At 35.6% G+C, this 22,679-nt stretch overlaps 1 protein-coding gene across 1 annotated transcript in view; it reads left to right on the top strand.

Annotated features, from left to right (window-relative positions):
- The first annotated feature begins 3,904 nt into the window (after positions 1–3,904).
- Positions 3,905–22,679, top strand: part of LOC141164050 (uncharacterized) — a 320,734-nt gene continuing 301,959 nt past the window's right edge. Inside the window, exons 1-10 of the mRNA XM_073649216.1 lie at positions 3,905–6,523; positions 7,792–7,848; positions 9,297–9,381; positions 10,040–10,125; positions 10,372–10,512; positions 11,282–11,332; positions 11,873–12,051; positions 14,577–14,622; positions 15,259–15,303; positions 16,352–18,805. Coding sequence (XP_073505317.1) covers positions 4,103–6,523; positions 7,792–7,848; positions 9,297–9,381; positions 10,040–10,125; positions 10,372–10,512; positions 11,282–11,332; positions 11,873–12,051; positions 14,577–14,622; positions 15,259–15,303; positions 16,352–18,805 — 5,565 coding nt within the window. The 5' untranslated portion in view covers positions 3,905–4,102. The remainder of the gene's footprint in view (positions 6,524–7,791; positions 7,849–9,296; positions 9,382–10,039; positions 10,126–10,371; positions 10,513–11,281; positions 11,333–11,872; positions 12,052–14,576; positions 14,623–15,258; positions 15,304–16,351; positions 18,806–22,679) is intronic.

Genomic DNA, 22,679 nt, shown 5'->3' on the forward strand with positions numbered 1-22,679 from the left:
GCACTCTTATGTCAGAAACTGGACTTCCTAGAAGAACCTCTAGTACTATAGTGGGCAACTCTGATGACTACAAGTAATGTATAAACAAAACCAAATCAGGAAAGGTTTTCCTTCCTCTAGGGGATGATATATTGACTTGTTTATTGTTTTTTTCTTATAAATGTAAGTCATTCACATACTGTTAGTAAAATAGTGAAACCAATGTGCAAGAAATGTTAAAATATCTTCATTCGCTAGAATATCCAATAAATATCTAAGTGTTCAAGTTCCACTGGGTGTTATCAGAGATTTGTCTCTGAGACCGTGTACTGTACTTCTTCCCCTACATGTGGTTGACTAATCATAAACAGGAAGGCGTTCTGCCGAAACGCGAATCAGGTTTGAGCTCCGGCGGTTCCTGTAGCACCACGGTCCCTGATTGTCTTAGGTAAAAATTTTTATACCTTATGGATGGGTATTAATATAGGATAAGTCTTTAGGTAATAGCTAGGTACTATGCACATACTGAGTATACAGGGGGCTGTATGTAATACCTTGATTGCATAGTGATCATGATTGTGGCCCTTTTATATACATGTTATGATTAGTTCCGCCGTGTGCTTCGATGTTGTCCACCAGTGCATCATTTTATATGTACCCTATCTACATCACTTGTATGTTATTGCATCAATAAAGTATTTTGTTATATTTATACATTTGAGTATGGCTCATCTCCTTTTGGCCATCGGCCTTCCTTCCCCTAATCATAAACAGGCAGCGTCATGCAGGGGACAAAATAAAATGCCCTCCTCCCCTCACTGATATTTGCAGGTTCTGTGTAGAGATAGACCAGAGCTGAGTTATGGATCATTACAAACATTTCCTGATTTCATCTCACAGTAGTCAGTATGAGGGAAGGCTGAGAGCACACAGAACTGTGAGATGACATCTGGAAATAATGGTAATGATACATAACTCAGCTCTGCTCTATCTCTATACAGTAGCTGCAGAGTTTTGCATCATTCATGACAAATACTTCTAGATCTCATCTTACAGTCCTGTCAGTTCACTCCCTCCACACTAACTGCCATAAAATGAGATCTAGAAATGTTTGTATTGACACATAACTCAGCTCCGCTATATCTTTACACAGTAGCTGCATGAAATCAGTGAGGAGAGGAGGCCTTGTTAATTTCTCCCCTGCATAAATCTGCCAGCTTATGATTAGTCAACCTCATGCATGAGAAAGTACATGCTCCCAGAGACAAATATCTGGGAAATATAACATATTTTGTAACCTAAACTTGATATATAAATATCTCTGCAAAGGACAAGAGACATTAAAAAATAAAAACTATATTTCATTCAGCTCTGTCGCCACAATTCCATGCTAAAACTGGTGAAAAGTCCTCTTTAAAGAAATCACTTAGGTGAAAGATTAAATAAATCTAGATGTGGGGAACTGAGTGCACAATAAGGTGATACCCTATGGAGGGATAGTGGGCAAATGCTGACTACGCTCACTTGTGCAGTTGAGACAGAAGAAAAACAGCAGCTGCTGCCCCTTGGCTGGTGAATAAATGCGCCAGGAAATATTGGATCCAGTTGCTTGAAACACAGTAGGTGGGCTACACTACTGGAGTAAATTGACTCTTCAAAAATGATGTTGAAAAGGTTTTTTATTTGAGTTTCAATGCCGCATCAGCATCTTTACTAAATTTTTAAAAAAAAAGTATTAGGAGAACCCTTTAGGTGAAACATTTTATTTTGGTTTTGGAAAGATGTCTTCTACTAGAAATTTGGTGCAGTCTTCAATCAAGTTTTTCTTAGAAATCAAAGGACTATTGATGAGGCCTACATCTATTTTTTTATTACTTAGAAGTAAAAAGTTAATGAAACTTATATAATTATCCTAAATTAAATCACAAATGATCTATTAGATTTGTATTATATTTGCCTTTATAATCCTAAATAATATTACTGTGAATTTATGAATTCTGAATACAGTAATGTTAAATGTGACAGTGCTTGATGGAACTGAGAGATATTAGATAAATAGATGATAGCTAGATAGATAGATCATCCCAGATGAAGCCATAGGAGATTGGTAATTTCTGTGATTATTTTGGTCTCAATACTAGATTTTGTATTCCATATTATTTATTTACCTTTGCATGGACTTTATGAATTTACTTATTCACTTTACTTCTTCCAAGATGTTTGGGGAGACTATTATTACTTTTATTGTTCCTGTTTGCGATTTTTACTTGATCATTGATATTTTCTAATTTGACATATTTTCACACTTTGGTATTGACTTTTATATATATTTATATGTGGATCATGCAACTTTTTTACAATTGGTTAAATTCTTATTCCGCGTTTGGGGTGGGTTTTTCCCATTTCCCTTTATTTGGGATAAAGTAGTTTTATTAAGATATGTTTATTTAAAAGTGTTTTACATAGAGGGTATAGAGAATTGGTTTTGTGTCCATAATAAATGTCTAATTGTATAAATTTGGATGTGCAGTCTTCTATTTTGGTATTTCTTTGAGTTTTCTCATATTTGGCTCTTTAATTGTGCATGTTGGACTAATATATGTTGGACTATATATATGTAAATATGTAAATGAAGTTGTGAATCCCATATTGCCTATTGTAATCAATAAAATTTCAAATAACCTAATCAATTGCTACATTTTTTTGCCTGATTTATCAAACCTCAACACCAACTAATCCAGTTGCAGCTTTTAGTTTTCCAAAGCAGGTTAAGAAATCAAAGCTGAACATTTATTGGGTGGTAAAGTTGGTAACAACGTCAATTTCTTTTTAATATGTTATTGCGGCCCAATGTGCAGCATGGTGGTTGATTGGCTAGCACTGTAACTTTTCAGCGCTGGAGTCCTGGGTTCAAATCCCACCAAGGACAACATCTGCATGGAGTTGTTTGCTTGACTTTCCTCTGAGTGCTTTGGTTTCCTTCCACAGTCGAAAGTCATACTGATCATGAATGTAAATTGATAGCCCAAATGGGAACAAAGATGATGTCTGTAAAGTGCTGGGCAATTAATGGTGCTAAATAAGTGAGTAAAATATATAAATAGTTCATTTAAACATATACAACATAAATCAGTACATCTGGGTGTTATTACTAACCTAAAGTGAATATAAAAAAAATGTGAATCGGTAAGTTTCCTTTATTGAAACATCTCAGCAGTGTCATATATTCCACATATAACATACATCGGAACCAACTGTGATATAATACCAAGTAATGTCAAATCTATAATTAGGCATACAGTGAGAATTATCTACAATGAAAAAGTTTATTTGGACTTTATTTTTAAAGTGGAAATAGTGAAAATCTGGAAAAGTGAAAAAAAGAGAAAATGAGCTATTATTACTAAAAACTATGCATTTGACCTATCCTATAAATTGAATCTAATCTATGCTCATATTCATAGACTTGTGTACTCTGTTTTATTTAACTTCATCTTTTTTTTGTGAGAAATGACTGAATTTAATGTGACAACTTAGAAGCCTTTATTATATAAGTTCAAGACTCTCAATATGATAATGTCTCTTAAGCGCTGTGGAATTAATGGCTCTATATAAGTGAGTAAAATAAATAAAAATGCACTAAAGCACAAATGGAAATCTACATTATGTGTTGTATTATGGAACGTTTCATGTTTTAGCATCAAATAATTTAGCATGTGGTGATACCAGAAACAAGCTTCCTAAATAGGCATTTAGAAAAAAAAATAAAGTGAAACGAAAAATAAATATGTAAAAAAATATATACTTGCACAAATCATTTGAGATCAGTATTACTTCATTAAAAAAAAAATCTTAGAAATGTAGTACCCAACTTTTTCCACAGAGCGCCGCTATTAGACCAATAAGTAAAAAGATTCAGCCCTAAACCTCCATTAGTATTTTCATCAGTCATATACTGCAGAGCTGTGGAAAGACAAACAGTCATTTTCTGGATTCTCCTGCAATAGGATTATTTCTTTACTAATTTTATAATTATAACCAAAGATTCTATATCACTGGGCTGCAACATTGACAACCAAAAAGATATTTCTGTAAAAAATCTCAACTGCGCAGATTTATAAATATGAAGACTCCTGTTTTGGATTTCTACAAATGGCAAGTAACAGTATGTGTTTTTCTATCTATATTTTCTTGGCTGTGTCATTCAGTCTCTGGTCAGATTCATTATTCCATTGCAGAAGAAATGAGGAAAGACTCTGTTATAGCAAATATTGCAGATGACCTTGGATTAGATATTAATCAGCTCTCATCTAGAAAACTGAGGATTGTGTCCAGATCAGCAGATAAATATTTCTATATAAACATTGACAATGGCAATCTGTATGTTAACAACAGGATAGACAGAGAGACATTGTGTGGGACAGAAGCTTCCTGCTTTCTAACCTTTGATGCTATGGTGGAAAACCCCTTAACTGTATTTAGGGTTAAAATAGAAATCCAGGATATAAATGATAATTCTCCGAGTTTTTTTCATGACATCATAACTCTACAAATTCTAGAATCTGCCTCAATAGGAACAAAATATGTATTGAAAAATGCAGAAGATCCAGATATTGGTATTAATTCTGTACAGACCTACAAGCTCAGTGAGAATGAGCATTTCACATTAAGTGAGAAGATCAGCAGTGATGGAAGTAAGTCTCCAGAGCTTGTCCTACTAAAGGCTGTAGATCGAGAGACACAAAAGGCTCATCAATTGATTTTAACAGCCTTAGATGGCGGAAATCCAATAAAGACCGGAACTGCCCAAGTAAGAATCATTGTTAAAGATTCAAATGACAATTTTCCTGTGTTTACTCAAGAAATGTATAAAGTCAGTGTAAAAGAAAATCTTCCAATTAACACTACAATAATTAGAGTAAACGCAACGGATAAAGATGAAGGCATTCATTCACAAATCACATACTCATTCACCAAGACATCGGCCAATGTCCACCATTCAGGTGTCTTCAGCATCCATCCTACTAATGGCACCATAGATATAAACAAAGTATTGGATTTTGAGCATATGGCAAAGTATGAGCTTTCTGTGCAAGCAATGGATGGAGGAGGCCTTATTGCACATTCTAAAGTTTTGGTTGAAGTAATAGATGAGAATGACAATGCTCCTGAAATCTCAATCACATCATTGTCTTCTCCTATTCCTGAGGACTCTCAACCAGGAACTGTCATAGCTTTGATTGAGGTTCATGACCAAGATTCTGGAGTAAATGGAGAAGTAGACTGTCAAATTATGGAATCGGTGCCATTTAATTTAATGGTGTTATCTGATAGTTACTACAGGATTATTACAAGCACCGCTATGGACAGAGAGAAGGTGCCAGGCTATAATATTACAATTTTAGCTACTGACAGAGGATCATCTCCACTTATCAGAAGAAAAACCATCACCCTAGATATTTCAGATATCAATGATAATCCACCAAGATTCACAAAATCATCCTATATAACTTATATACCAGAGAACAATCTACCTGGGGCCTCAATATACAATATACAAGCCGTAGATCCTGATGTAGGAGACAATGCTAAAATATTTTACTCAATTGTATTCACTGATATGGAAAATCCACCAGTGTCCTCCTATCTTTCCATCAATGTTGAGACTGGAGTCTTGTTTGCTCAGAGATCATTTGATTATGAAAATCACAAGGAGTTTCTAATACTAGTAAGAGCTCAAGATAATGGATCTCCGTCACTAAGTAGCAATACCACCGTGGTTATCCATATAGTTGACCAAAATGATAATGCACCAAAAATTTTATACCCATCACTAGAAAGCAGTAGTCAAGCTATGTTTGAGATTGTTCCTTTCACTACTGAGCAAGGAGCTCTAATAACAAAGGTGGTTGCTGTGGATGTAGACTCTGGACATAATGCTTGGCTCTCTTATCATTTCATTCAAGTCTCAGAACATCATTGTTTTACTATAAATCAACATACCGGGGAAATCAGAACTTCACGTTCCTTTATTGAAAAGGATGTGTTAAAGCACAAGGTTGTGGTGATGGTGAAGGATAATGGAGATCCTTCTCTATCTGCTACAACCACCTTAAGCCTCATTATTGCAGATGATTTTCAACAAGTGATGCCTAAATTCAGCAATAAACTACCTGAAGAAGGTGCTCAATCTAATCTGCAGCTATATTTAGTAATTGGAGTTGCTGTTATTTCCCTACTATTTATTATAACTGTAATTCTTGTCATCATTTCAAAATGTAAGGAGGCAAAATATCTCCCAACTTTTGATCCCCTGACGTCAAACCTGTATCCCTCAGTTGATGCAAGAATGTTCTCTCAATATACAAACGGAACTTTTACACTTCCATACAACGTCTGTGTAGCTTTGGATTCTACTGAAAATGACTTTGCTTTTCTAAAGCCTAGTCAGTCCAACATGGTGGAAAATCTTATTGATACTGATGACTCTGGACTGGGAAATGAAAGTATAAAAGAATCTTTGGCAAATAATTTTCTTCACGAGGTGAGTGTTTTATTCTTCTGTTTGTGCCGGACTACATATTAAATGTTAATTTTTAAATATTATTGAACATACTTTTCTTTTATAAAAAAAACATGCACTAGCACTAATAGGACAATACAATATTTTGCATTTGATATATATTATTTTTGTACATTGATCTTCAATCCAGTTGCACTAATAAACACCTTCATGACGGGGCCATTTTTCATTTTTATGTTTTTGTTTTTTGCTCCCCTTCGTCCCAGAGCCATAACTTTTTTATTTTTCAATCAATATGGCCATGTAAGAGCTTATTTTTTGAGAGACAAGTTGTACTTTTGAAAGATATCATTGTTTTACCATATTATGTACTGGAAAATGGGAAAAAATTCCAATTGCGGTGAAATTGCAAAAAAGTGCAATTCCACATTTGTTTTTTGTTCTTTTACCATGTTCTCTAAATGCTAAAACCAACTTGCCATTATGATTCCCCAGGTCATTACGAGTTTGTAGATGCCAAACATGTATAGGTTCTTTTTTATTTAAGTGGTGAAAAAATAACCAAAGTTTGTTAAAAAAAACGGTGCCATATTCCATGACCCATAGCGTATCCATTTTTCGGGATCTGGGGCTGGATGAGGGCTTATTTTTTGCAAGCCGAGCTGATGTTTTTATTGATACCATTTTGGTGTAGATATGATGTTTTGATCGCCCGTTATTGCATTTTATTGCAATGTAGCGGCTACCAAAAACAAAATTGTGGAGTTTTTAATTTTCTTTTCATTATACAGTTTACCGATTGGATTCATTCTTTTTATATAATGGTAGATCAAGCGATTCTGAATGCGGCAATACCAAATATGTGTATATTTGATTTTTTTATTGTCTTATTTTGAATGGGGCAAAAGGGGGGTGATTTAAACTTTTATATTTTTTTATTTTTTTAATATTTTTAAAAGCTTTTTTTTTTACTTTTTACATTCTTCAATAGTCTCCACGGGAGACTAGAAGCTGCAATTGTCTGATTGCCTGTACTACACACAGGCGATCATCAGATCACCTCCGTGTAGCAGAAATGATCACTTGTTATGAATGCCGACCACTAGTTAACAGTGATTAGATCAGCTGTTATATGCCCAGAAAGGTACGGGCTCCAAAATGAGGGACCTGACATGTGTCGTAATAGTACGGCACATGTTATAAAAATCTGAAATTATTAAATATTTTTCTAATATTTTTTTATTTTAGTAGATTTTTTTAACTTTAATTTTATATACATCTTGCCTAAGTTGCTGTTATTAGGAATTAGAAATATACTGTACACCAGCCACATGAACCATGAAGTTGTAAACTGAAAAGGCTCATTGACTTCTAATAGAGAATGTTGTAGACATTGCTGTGATCTCTGAAGGGGATATTGTGCCCAAGTGGATGAGTCACTGTAATAGTCACTTATTGTGTGTATATATAGTTTTATCAATATATTGGGGGTAACTTTCACTGCAATCATGGCTGTAATGACAAGAGGTTGACCATTGACAAGTGATCTTTATAGAACAGGAGGTGTCAGCTTATAATGAGGCTCAATGGTGAGTATGAAAACTGCAAGATTTCAGAATTTCTTTTAAATCTATCTTTTGAAATGGAAAATTAAAAATACTTTCACCAAAACTATTGGATTAAAATCACACAGCTGTAGCAGCGACCAAAATAATTGCTTCTGAGCTGAAAAACATAAATATTGTAGCTCGATTTGGTGCTCTACACTATTGGAAGTTTTAGGCAGATGATGATAAAATGCATTAAGAATGCTTTAAAAAAAAAAAGTGTTAATAGTTTTTTTTATCATTTAGCTAAATGTAAAGTCTAATCAATATTAAGTGTGACCAACCTTTGCCTTCAAAACAGCATGAATTTTTCTAGGTGCCCTTATTATTCTACCTTTTACATATAAAATTACATTTGTAATCAAATATTTTAAATTTTAACGCATCAGTCCAGAGCACCTACTGCGATTTTCTTCATCCTATTCCCTATGTTTTTGTGCATAGTTGAGTTAATTGGCCTTGTTTCATGTTGAGGGTATGTTTTTTGGCCACAATTTTTCCATGAAGATTAATCCTGGCGGCCAGACTTATCTAAACGGTAGATATGTTTAGTTGGGTCCCACTGCTTGCTGACAAGTTCTAAGGTGATGGCACTGCTGGTCATCTTCCAACTTTGTAGGGAAGTAAGAATGATGTGTCTTTCATCTGCTGCACTACGTTTTCTTGGCCCAGCATTGCATCTACGATCCTCAACATTGCCCATTTCTAGTTGTTTTTTCTAAAGAGCTTGAGCAACACATGTTTAAAAACACATTTGCTTTGAAATTTTTGCCTGGGAGAGACCTTTCTGATGCAGTATAACTTTCTTGTGTCTTTCTGCTGTGCTTGCCATTGTGTATGTTCAACTTTTATTTAATGTATTGAACTGCACTAAAAACTAGAAAGCTGAACTCTGAATGGTTTCTATGTGTAAAAGGGGCACTCTGAGATTTTATGGTAAATGGCATTAATTATCAAAATAATTTCTGCCTATAAGGAATGATAACATTAAAACATTTTTATACAAATGTATCTTACTTTACATTTGCTTTAGTACAATAGTTCTTGATCGCTAACTTATAGATATCCAATATGTAAAGTTCTGAGACCCTCCAGAAACATTTAATTTTATTAATTTCCTGAAATTTTTGGATTCCATTGGATTTGAGTGTTTTAGGATTTGATTTGTCTTATATAAATCTCTAAAGATAAAAACACACCACATTCATGCAATAACTCTTACAGCTATGGGTGGAGAAAATCTTATGAGGCACTATTTTAATAAGGATCATTGTTATTAATGCTAATATTAAGTTTTCTACATTCAAACTTGAAGTATATAAAGTAAGCACAAATGAGATTATTCCAATAAATTCTACAATGATTGCTACAAATGAAGCCAAAGATGATGATATCAATGGATAAATCATGTCTTTTTTCGGCAAAACATCAGGGTTCATCGTACTGGACTCTATTATTTATCCAACTACATGAGAAATAAAAATAATTAAAAAGTTGTACTTTGAGGATATAAAGTTCATGAGCTCTCTGTACAAAGGATAAAGGCCATTCCAAGGTAATAGTGGGACTTCTAGATAGATGTGAATGACAATGCTTCAGAGGCTCGATTCGCAAAGGATTAAGTTTGAGGTGAATTTCCTGAAATATGAATTTGAGCACTTTGCAATTCGATTGATGATTCACAAAAACAATAAATAACTGGCCGCCATTTTGGTAACATTTTTTGGGCCAGAAAATGTTTAATAAAAATTATATTCATCTCACCTATCTGGCTACTCTGCTGCTCACTGCCCACTGTCCTGTCTTGTCCATGCTTGCACCTCCTCTTCACAATAGACTGGGACTTCCAAGCCTTGGGGGGGGTCACTGCATATCCGAAGCTCGCAATGTTCTAACATCATGATTTGTGATGCTACCCTGCAACATGCAGTGACTGGACCAGAAGTCATGTCTTATAGTGAAGAGGACAGAGATTTTGTGTGCGACAGTGGAAAGAAGAGGACCAGACAGCTTGCAGTGAGGAGAGTGCAGTTGGGCTGACGGATAGTTGATCAGTGAAGTTGACTTGAGTGGGAAAATTCCGCAAAGCTGGCAAATTCGAATTCCAAACTATCTGTTCATCACTATTCCCCAAATATCTATCACTTCATTATCCTCACCAGTTCCTCAGGGTTTACAACCTGGCACCGTAATAGATCTTATACAAGTTTATGATCAAGATTCCAGTGAACATGGAGAATTTGACTTTCAAATTATGGAAAGGTGCCCATGAATGCATCTACAACCAGTTATTACCGAATTAGTGTAGATCAGAGCACAAAGTTCTTTCCACCTAGAGATAGAAAAAGGAATAATTTGATTGTGGCATACTGCATTCAGTGCTCAGGCAGATTGAAACTGCCAGTGATCATCTGTCACACAAGGTGAGGGAAGGAACAAGTGTACAACTACGGGAAGTGGGGGGAGGGAGCCCAGCAACTAGGGAAAGGGGGAGTGGAGACCCCTAGGCAGATCTAATATCACCCTGACTAACCTATCATCCGTATATAGGTTCCCCAACTGTATCAGAGCAGGAAACCTAATCCTTGAATGTCCCTAGAGTTAGGCCCTAGGTAGGGAGGGGACGGGGTGAACACTAGTCAGGCCCCATTGTAACTAAAGACAACAAGGTAAACAAACAAAGGGGATACACTTAGCTTGAGAAGACACCAGTGAGATAACGCCAACTGTCCTCCAAGGTTAGTCCAAGAAGAAACTAGCCAACTACTAGTACTCCAGGCATGGACAGAGGAACATAGAACTATCACCGGCGACTCTTGGAGACACTGAGAGTTTTTAACTACCAAGTAAGGGTGTGTCAATTAGCAGCAGAAAGTGGAGGTCGCTGCTGGGTTCTAAAGGAAAAGGGATATAACTACACTACAGAGATGAGAGGATCAAGAAGGAGTCTGCAATGCCAAGCGCAGTGACCTTCTACAGCCGGATCCAGAGCGACTGTCTGTCACACTTGATACACCCGTGACATCGTCTCAATCTGCGAACACTATTCCAATCTCTTTCTTTCTCTCTTCCCTTTTTTTCCTTGGCAAAAAATAGGAGAGAGAAAGTGGGCAATTATTGACTTTTCAATATTGAATTTCGGGGAACATTTGATTAATTAAATTTTAAAAAGATCCACGTATCTCTACATGCAAAAACAAAGACTGTAGTTACCTATTTTAAAGTAGCAATGCCTCCCTGATTATGTCTATATAGTGTATATAATGGACTAGCAGTGATTTCCTTGCTTTTTTGTCATCACAGTTATATTTGTTATTATATGAAAATGCAAAGAAACAAAATGATTTTTATATTATGGTTCTCACATTTCAATTCTGTATCCACACATTGATCCCACAAGTGGACCTCTGACATGTATCTATTCATGCAAAATTTGTGCGGCTATGGATAACAATTGAAAGGGACTTCAAAACCTTGAAATAAAAGAAAGAATGTCAGTATGGATAATATTATTGATGTGATGACTCAGGACTTGGGAATGAAAATATTCAAAAGGTTCTACAGATGAGTTTTTAAAAATACTGTACATAGAGTGAAATTTCTTTGGGACTACCATTCAGAATTGATACGAAAATAGATCTTCTATGGGGCAGGTGTACTTAAAGAAGATACGCAATATGCACAATATATGGTGGAACTTAACCCCTTCAAGACATATGACATATATTTACATAATATGTCATGTCCATGATTTTGATGCAAGTCCGATGCTGAGCCTACATCTTTCCCCGCACATGACTCATGTGCCTTTAACAGCCATCAGAGCTCCACCTGCCACTGTAAACCAGTTAAATCCCGCTGTCAATCTCTGACAGTGGGATTTAACTTGTCATATGATCGGGAGCGTCGATGGGTTGTCTTGACAGACGGGGGTCTGCAGAAGTAGATCATGATTTCTGCTATACATAGCATTGCTGAAGCACTGCTATGTACAGCACAGGTGATCGAACACTCGCTGCTTCAAGTCTCCTAAGGGGACTAATAAACAATGTAAAAGGTGAAAAAAAGTTTTAAAAAATTTAAAAAACACAAAAGTTCAAATAATGCCCTTTTGCCCGATTGAAAATAAAACAATAAAAAATACAGATATTTTGAATCGCTGCATTCAGGAATATCCAATCTATCAAAATATAAAGTAAATTAATCCAATCGGTAAACTGTGTAACAAAAGAAATCAAAACACCAGAATTACATTTTTTTGGCCACCGCAACATTGAAATAAAATGCAATAAGAGGCGATCAAAACATCGTATCCACCCCAAAATGGTATCAATAAAAACTTTAGTTCAGGGTGTAAAAAATAAGCCCTCACCCAGCCCCAGGTCTCAAAAAATGATTACTCTACGGGTCTCGGAAAATGGTGACAAATGCAAAAACTTTTTTTCACATGCTTTTCAGATTTTTTTTTCAGCACTTAAGTAAAAAATAAACTATTTTGGTAGATACGTACTTGTACTGACTTAGGGAATCATATTACCCAGTCAGTTTTTCCATATAGTGAACATGGTAAATAAAAAAAACTAAAAATAATCAGATAATCATAAAAATCATGGTAAAATCACCTGGAATTGTCCCCTTATAAGGAAACATTAATGTAATATAATGCATTATCCTGCAGTTTTATCAAAATATCCAATGAAACTTTAGGAAAGACTAACACTCATACAGTACAGACCAAAAGTTTGGACACACCTTCTCATTTAGATTTTTCTGTATTTTCATGACTATGAAAATTGTACATTCACACTGAAGGCATCAAAACTATGAATTAACACATGTGGAATTATATACTTAACAAAAAAGTGTGAAACAACTGAAAATATGTCTTATATTCTAGGTTCTTCAAAGTAGCCACCTTTTGCTTTGATGACTGCTTTGCACACTCTTGGCATTCTCTTTATGAGCTTCAAGAGCTAGTCACCGGAAATGGTCTTCCAACAATATTGAAGAAGTTCCCAGAGATGCTTAATACTTGTTGGCCCTTTTGCCTTCGCTCTGCGGTCCAGCTCACCCCAAACCATCTCGATTGGGTTCAGGTCTGGTGACTGTGGAGGCCAGGTCATCTGGCGTAGCACGCCATCCCTCTCCTTCTTGGTCAAATAGCCCTTACACAGCCTGGAGGTGTGTTTGAGGTCATTGTCCTGTTGAAAAATAAATGATGGTCCAACTAAATGCAAACCGGATGGAATAGCATGCCGCTGCAAGATGCTGTGTAGCCATGCTGGTTCAGTATGCCTTCAATTTTGAATAAATCCCCAACAGTGTCACCAGCAAAGCACCCCCACACCATCACACCTCCTCCTCCATGCTTCACTGTGGGAACCAAGCATGTAGAGTCCATCCGTTCACCTTTTCTGCGTGCACAAAGACACGGTGGTTGGAACCAAAGATCTCAAATTTGGACTCATCAGACCAAAGCACAGATTTCCACTGGTCTAATGTCCATTCCTTGTGTTCTTTAGCCCAAATAAGTCTCTTCTGCTTGTTGCCTGTCCTTAGCAGTGGTTTCCTAGCAGTTATTTTACCATGAAGGCCTGCTGCACAAAGTCTCTTCTTAACAATTGTTGTAGAGATGTGTCTGCTGCTAGAACTCTGTGTGGCATTGACCTAGTCTCTAATCTGAGCTGCTGTTAACCTGCGATTTCTGAGGCTGGTGACTCGGATAAACTTATCCTCAGAAGCAGAGGTGACTCTTGGTCTTCCTTTCCTGGGGCGGTCCTCATGTGAGACAGTTTCTTTGTAGCGCTTGATGGTTTTTGCAACTGCACTTGGGGACACTTTCAAAGTTTGCCCAATTTTTCGGACTGACTGACCTTCATTTCTTAAAGTAATGATGGCCACTCGTTTTTCTTTACTTAGCTGCTTTTTTCTTGCCATAATACAAATTCTAACAGTCTATTCAGTAGGACTATCAGCTGTGTATCCACCAGACTACTGCACAACACACCTGATGGTCCCAACCCCATTTATACGGCAAGAAATCCCACTTATTAAACCTGACAGGGCACACCTGTGAAGTGAAAACTATTTCCGGTGACTACCTCTTGAAGCTCATCAAGAGAATGCCAAGAGTGTGCAAAGCAGTCATCAAAGCAAAAGGTGGCTACTTTGAAGAACCTAGAATATAATACATATTTTCAGTTGTTTCACACTTTTTTTGTTAAGTATATAATTCCACATGTGTTAATTCATAGTTTTGATGCCTTCAGTGTGAATGTACAATTTTCAAAGTCATGAAAATACAGAAAAATCTTTAAATGAGAAGGTGTGTCCAAACTTTTGGTCTGTACTGTATTTCCTGCAATAACTTTAAATGAAACCTTGCTGTATATTTGGTACAATGACAATACAAGTTATGACTGTATGTAGTAATGTGAATTCTAGTTTCAAAACTCTATGTAAATTAGCCTGGAAGAGCTAATTATGGCTCTTCTGATTGAAGTAAAACTAAAGGTTTAATTTTGTCAGATACTTAAAGCCCCTGGGCCCAACTACCATACCTGTAATAAAGCCCCCAAGTGGCATTTTCAATTCTGGTACCTGCCATTGTGGCATATGGTGTTTTGGGCCCAATCAGGCGCCAGTGCCCAAATGTGACTATTGCCATGCCCATGACTACTGTGCTTGCTTTGAAAATATAGAATCAGTACATTTAAGGAATCTGAATTAATGGCTATCAATGGGTTATGCAATATAGTAAAAAGCTGGCATGGCTGCTTTTAACATAAAAACAATAAAATATTTATCTTCAAGCTCACTTGCGCAGCCTTTCTGCAGGTCTGTGTCTAGCCTGGAGGTGACTGCTCCATTTGGAAGTCACAGGACTGCTGTGGTGTGTGATTGGCTGCAGCAGTCAGGTGGCTAAAAGAGGTGTTTCCCTGATGAGGTGATTGTCTAGTCGACAGTCCGCTGCAGTCAATCATAGACTATGGCAGTCCTCTGACCTCCATATTGAGCAAAGTACAGATCTCCAGAGTAGCCTATGCTGTATCCTCCAGGGTGGGGGAATGTGAGTATACCACTATTTCTTATTTAAAGCACATACATGCGTTAAAAATTCCCTATATCACACAATCCCTTTAAGTGTAGAAGGAGATTGCAATGCCAAAAGATTACCAGTTTAAAACAATCTGGGTATGTAAGTTTATCTTCACTTTATAATCCCATAAATTGTTTAGATTTACCTCCCACAGCATTGAAAAAAGCCAAGCTGTAGTACTCTACAGCAGCCACTAGAGGGTGAGCTGAGCTGTTCTGGCTCTGTACTATGATTACATCCAGCCGCCACTGGATCTGATCAGTGGACCTACTAAGTGTTGGACACCCATTGATGTGATGTTGAATACATATTCTAACATTAGGTCATCAATATTATAAGCCTAGACTAGATCTTTAAAAAAAACATTAAAGATGGACAATCCTTTTAACTCATACTACTGAACTTGCATAGTCTTTAATACTCTTGTATACACATGTCATTAATATTTATAACAATGCTACATGTATGATGAGACTATAAAATGGCTATTTTGTATATTTCTCTGGGTATTTCATCATGGAAGCCTCCTTTTTTAATGAAGCAACAGGAAGGGAAATGTCATGCTACATGCCGACTGTTCAAATGAATGGCAATTTATTTTTTCCATAGACAGGTATTTTCAATCAGAACTAAAGCCATTGTTAACTGGAACACTCTGGTTTAAGTAAGTGATTATTAGAAGGGCATGTAGACAGGGCTGTTATGGTAAAGACAACCACGTCTTTGCTGTAACTGGCAAGAAAATGTGTATCTTGTATTTTTCTTTTTTTTTAAATAATCACATATATTTAATTTAATTTAATATATTTCCAATTATTAGATAGATAGAATAACGTTGTTGCACCTTTATTTTATAGTATACATAGAAATTAATTCCTAGCTTGCAGTTCCTCAGTTATACCTCACAGCGTCGCTGTTTGACCAGTATAGAGAAAAGTGAAGAACTGTACTGTAAATACACTGGGATATTCGTCACTCCTATATACTCCATATCTGCAAGAGAACGAACCTCCATGTTCCTCAGTCTCTCCTGAGCAAAGCAACCTTTTTTAATATCAATATTCTCAGTAAGAAGACAATACTCACCCTGCAAATTTCTCCTGGACAGTGGATTATTGCTTTCAGTAGCTCTACAATTTCTAGGATATTTCTAATGCTGTAATGGCTCCTTTGGAACCTCATAATCATGAAGACAAAGGATTTAGATGGCAAGTAATAATTACCTTATTTTCTTGGCTATGTCATTCAGTCTCCGGTCAGATTCATTATTCTATTGTAGAAGAAATGAGGAAAGACTCTGTTATAGCAAATATTGCAGATGACCTTGGATTAGATATTAAGCAGCTCTCATCTAGAAAGCTGAGAATTGTATCCAGATCAGCAGAGAGATATTTCTATCTAGATCTTAATAATGGAAACCTGTATGTTAAGGACAGGATAGACAGAGAGACCTTGTGTGGGGCAGAAGCTTCTTGCTTCTTAACATTTGATGCTGTGGTTGAAAATCCTTTAACTGTTTTCAGGGTTAGAGTAGAAATTCAGGATATAAATGATAATTCTCCAGTGTTTATTCCTGATATTTTCACATTAGAAACAATTGAATTAACATCAGCAGGGACCAGATTTGCTTTGCAAAATGCAGAAGATCCAGATATTGGTTCTAACTCTGTGCAGACCTATAAGCTCAGTGATAATCAGTATTTTACACTGAGTGAAGACAGAAATCCAGATGGAAGTACATTTCTAGAGCTTGTTCTAGAGAAGCCATTAGACAGAGAGACACAGAGTCTTCATGAGCTCATATTAACAGCTATGGATGGAGGCAAACCTGTGAGATCTGGAACTGCCGTAATAAGGATCATAGTTACTGACGCTAATGATAATTTCCCCATATTTACCCAACAAGTCTATAAAGTCAGTGTAAATGAGGACATTCCAATAAATACTACTATAATTACCATAGGAGCAAATGATAAGGATGAAGGTCTGTATTCAGAAATTACATATTCCTTCAGTAAAACCTCAGGCAATATCCATTATACAGGCACATTTAGTATTCATCCTATAAGTGGAGATATTAAAACCAATAATAGGTTAGATTTTGAACTAGTTAGAAATCATGAACTGTCTTTGCAAGCAAAAGATGGGGGAGGCCTTGTGGCCCATTGTAAAGTATTGATTGAAGTTATAGATGTCAATGATAATCCACCGGAGATATCCATCACATCATTATCTACTCCTATTCCTGAGGACGCTGTACCAGGTACAGTGGTGGCCTTAATCGAAGTTCATGATCAAGATTCTGGGGAAAATGGAGAAGTGAACTGCAAACTTCTTGAAGAATCATCATTCAGTTTAACATTATCAGATGACAGCTACTACAGAATTATCACTACGAGTGAAATGGACAGAGAGCAAATGTCTTCTTATAATATTTCAATTTTAGCTACTGACAGAGGATCACCATCACTGTCTAGTAAAAGGGCCATCAAATTGGAGATATCAGATGTTAACGACAATCCACCAATGTTTTGTAAATCTAAATTTGTCATCCATGTGCCAGAGAACAATTTACCAGGAGCCTCCATATATACTCTGCAAGCTTCCGATCCCGATACCGGAGATAATGCTAAAATAATTTATTCCATTTCTACCACTGGGACAGAAGACCTTTCATTATCAGCCTATCTCTCCATTAATATAGAAAGTGGAGTTGTCTATGCCCAGAGAACATTTGACTATGAGCAGCTAAAGGAAATCGTAATTCATGTGACGGCTAAAGACGGTGGATCTCCATCTCTGAGTAGTAATGCAACGCTACTTATCCGTATAGTAGATCAGAATGACAATGTACCAAGGATATTGTACCCAACACCAGACAGTGGTGGTGCAGCTATTTTTGAGATGGTGCCTTTTGCTTCTGAACCAGGTTCTTTAATAACAAAAGTGATTGCAGTGGATTCTGACTCCGGACATAATTCTTGGCTCTCCTATCATTTCATACAAGCTTCAGAACCATCTCACTTTATTATAAATGAGCACACTGGTGAAATACGAACTGCCCATGTTTTTCAGGAGAAGGACGTACTAAGGCACAAAATTGTAGTAATCATAAAGGACAATGGAGATCCAGCTCTCTCAGCCACTGTGACTCTCAGTCTCATTGTTGCAGATAATTTCCAACAAGTCGTTCCTAAACTCAACCCTATCAGTGATATCGGTGATGACTCTCCCCAAAATAGTTTGCAGTTGTATTTATTAATTGCTCTTGCCCTCATTTCACTCTTGTTCATTATAACTTTAATACTGGTAGTTATTTCAAAATGTAAAAAGTCCAAGTCTTCATCAGCTTTTGGATCTTTTAGCACAAATTTGTATCCCCCAGTTGACCCCAGGATGCTGTCTATGTACAGTGATGGAACATTACCTCTACCGTATTCGTACAATCTCTGTGTGGCTTTGGATCCATCAGAAAGTGAATTTGTTGTTACTCAATCAAATCAAAATGTCCCTGTTGACAACCTCATTGATGCAGATGACTCTGGACTTGGAAGTGGAAGTGTAAAGGAAGCAAAGCTGATGAGTAGTGATACACAGGTAGGTTGTGTGGCACACTAGATGTATTATGGCTTGATTGTAAATTCTTAAAATTGGTTTTGTTTAGATGACTTTGTGGTAATATGAAAGAAACAACAACATAACCAGAACCATAAAGATAGGACCCAGCTTATTTTTAGAATAGGTTGTCAATAGAAATGTTAAGAAGTTTTTTTGTTTAGCCATACATATACTACAATGCTGAATATACTGTAGTGTGATATATAAATATGCAAATAGAACTTAATGAAGGAATGACATATACAAAATATGCAGTAAGACTTTTTGATGATTATTTTAATGATATTGTTTACATCCTCTGATGATTTGAACCCTGGTGATTGATGTTCTTAAATGATAAAGCATAAAAATGTATACATGACAATCAGTCATTTCCTTTTTTAAAGCCAGAAAATCAAGAATGGTTCTTTCAGGCCCAATATTCAAAAGCAAACAGAAATATTGAACTCAATTTATGAAAGAAATCGGCGCCAACACATCATCAGTTAAAGACAATACCAGTTGTTTAAGAGCATACCTTCGCAATTATTTAAACGGTGGTGCAAGGAAAAATTCACAAATTCATATGATAGATAGAAAAAATAGAAAAATCAGCACTCACCATTTTATTAAAAATAGTGTCCTTTATTTCATGTGGCGGGACAATCCTTTTAGAAAAGGATTGTCCTGATCCATCTCCCCGCTCCCCCTGCTTTTCTAAAAGGATTGTCTCTCCACATGAAATAAAGGACACTATTTTTAATTAAATGATGAGTGCTGATTTTTCTATTTTTTCTATTGATCATAGAAATATTGAACTGTTCTCAATTTTGAAAATGCAACAATACATGGAATAAACCACTAACAATAACACAAATAAGGAGCCATACTTATGTCACCAATATATATATTCGACCACTGTGCTAGAATCGTTGTCAAGTGAAATAGCATGGAAAAGACAGCAAACAGGACACCTGAAATATGAGGGAAAAATAAAATAAAAATCCAAGGGAATACAATAGGCTAACATGAATGGTTATTTCCAGTAATTTAGGAATGGCAATGCCAAACACTATAGTAAACCATCAATGAATTATGTTTCATTTCCAATTATCATCTTTTGCAAGTGTGAGGTGGTAGATCTTGGACCAGTCAAGCGTCATGTCTACTGGGGTTTGATTAATGGGAGATTTCAAACGGAAGCAAATTGAAGAATGGTGTTCAAGCAATCTCCGGTGTTAACAATTACAGGAGCTGAAGCTTGACTTTTCCAGGATCTTGTACCTCCCACTTGACTGGAAGCAGATAATTTATACAACAGGTGCCAGAGGCTTGAATGTTTTTCTTCTGGGATATGCTGGGGCATTTAGCATTTTAGAAAAGAAAACAGGTTCCATGATTTATCTGGTACTGGTTTAGGAGACTTAATTAATACTACAGATTCTTTTAAATAAGAGATTGGCCTTGAATACTCGAAAACTATGCATGAGTCATATGAGATTAGAAAATAGGTCTTAGGATCTTTTTCATTAGTAACATTACCATTCTTCTCCATGAGTTGCAGCCCAATAAAGTGCTAACGTTTCTTGAAACAATTGACTTAACAGATCACAAATAATCATTTTACAGTTATTGATGTGAAAGTATAAAAGTAGCATTATAACCTGACAGGTACATTGGGTATCCTGTCAATCCATGCTCTTCCGTGCTCCTAAATGCTTTGTTTTTAGAAGTCATCCATTGATAACACAGACAAGTTTTTATTAAGTCATTGTTTTTGTATTTGAGAAGATTAAAAAAAGGTGAAGTCACTTTTTTAAGAAAAGAATTATATTTTAATGCTTAGGTTAAACCTCATTGATTTGGTCAGGGCTCATTTTTCCTTTTTACACTAAATAATAAAAAGGTGTTGCAAACTAAAAATGCTATGACAAAGACAGTGTAGATATGCATTATTTTATAATTTCACTTCTAAAGGTTTCATGTCATGAACAATTCATCTGTCAATTACAATTTGTGCAAATATATGGTCAGCAAGGCTTATTTTTTATAATTGCAGTAATTTATTGCATATTGATCAATAGATAGGATTAAAATGATATCATGATACAAAGCTAAGTGCAAAATCTAAAAAATGGTCCAGAAGCCTCATTTGACATCTTCAGGAGAAGACTAGGCTGGCCGTATATTTTACATTGTTCCGCCATTTAAATAAATAGAAAAATGTGGACCACATGGACTTTCTTCATTCACTAGATTCTTATTAGCATACCTGTTAATACAAGAGATTTTGAATGGGGGACCAAACTCTATAAATTCTGTATTTCCTGATATGCCACATCTAAAAAGACTTTATCATAGGGAAATCTCCTTAAGTATGTAAATACCATGCTTCATAAATTACAAATAGTAATGCTATAATATAGGTTGAATCACAGTCTTAGATGATAATAATAATAAAAACAAATTCTAAAATAATAACATAGTCTTAGTTAAAACATCATGAACTTTCAAATTGATGTATTTTTTTGTAATAAAAACACTGTAGTAAAATAAATAAAATAATAATTAAATGTATTCTCTTAAAAAGTTTTCCGATTTAATTTATATTCCTTTTATGTAATTGATTTTTACTTATGTTCTAGGAATAATTATCATTACTATTTTTACAATATGTACATTGTATTAGTTGAGCATTAAGATGTGTGGCTGTCTAACAACTGCGAAACATGCGGCCTCAGGGACTTGAGCATCTCACCCGAGAACACGAGATACCTGGTGCATACCTGGGCACCCTAGGCAAACTCCAGTAGCGAGCACTTGTCCTCATCACTAAAAATAACATATTATTTAAATCATGTGTTTCTGTTAAATTTAATTAAAAACAACAGTAAAGTTTTTTTTTACCATAGCACAATCTGTATTAAAAAGAAAAATTAGAAATCATAAAATGTTCACACTGGCACTAGGGGTATTCTACCCTCATACTTCCTGTTGTTTCAACACATTGACATGTACATTAGCAACAATGGATTGTATTGAAGCATCTAAAGAGCGGGTGAAAAGGTCATTATGAAGGGCAGCAGGGGAGCTGTGACATCATCTATTGTCATTGGTGGATCATGTGTTATTAGATGAGTATAGAAGTGTTACCTGTCATTGTAATTCTGCTTCTGATAAAAATTAGACCTCTGAAAACTCTTCCTGAAAGGACATCATGCATGAGTCTTCAATAGTTTAGTGACCTATATGACAATTGAAGCATTTGAAATTTAAATTTGCAATACAGATTATAATCTAAAATAGTCATATAAAATAAAACATTGCCAACACTTCAAAAAAAAATACATATAACAGAAAAACAGATTTAAACAAGTTTGTGACTGTATATTCCCTTTATTGTAAAAAAAAAAGAAATCTTAACAGATAATACTCTATATGAAATCAATTGGGTTTTGTTTCGTTTTCAGTGTTTTTTAACATAACATTAAAACACAAAATCCTCAGTCTTTAACTTTAAAAAGTAAGTATCGTTTTTAGTAATACTGTATTTTTTATTCAGCACTTATCTGGTTTTGTAGGCAATATTTTGTTAGGAAATGCATACAGTGGAATTTATTAAAGATTTGTCATTGCTCACCTTTACTCTTGACATAGAATAACCAGATTTTGTTTTTTACAAAAAAACATTATTTGGTGATAATCTGTCACGAGATGTCTATGGTTTATGGGTCTGTGTGTGGTCATCAAGAAGTGGTTGGGATGTGAATTGCAGCTTTTAAAGATTTTTTCTACAATATGTCAATTGCATTTAACTGCTAATGATTAATTGGAGACTTTACCCAATTTCGAGAGTAGCTAAGCTTGGACACTT

This window comes from Phyllobates terribilis, unplaced genomic scaffold, assembly GCF_046119375.1.
Source record: "Phyllobates terribilis strain yellow unplaced genomic scaffold, ASM4611937v1 Scaffold_10__3_contigs__length_209671492, whole genome shotgun sequence".
NCBI lineage: Eukaryota > Metazoa > Chordata > Amphibia > Anura > Dendrobatidae > Phyllobates > Phyllobates terribilis.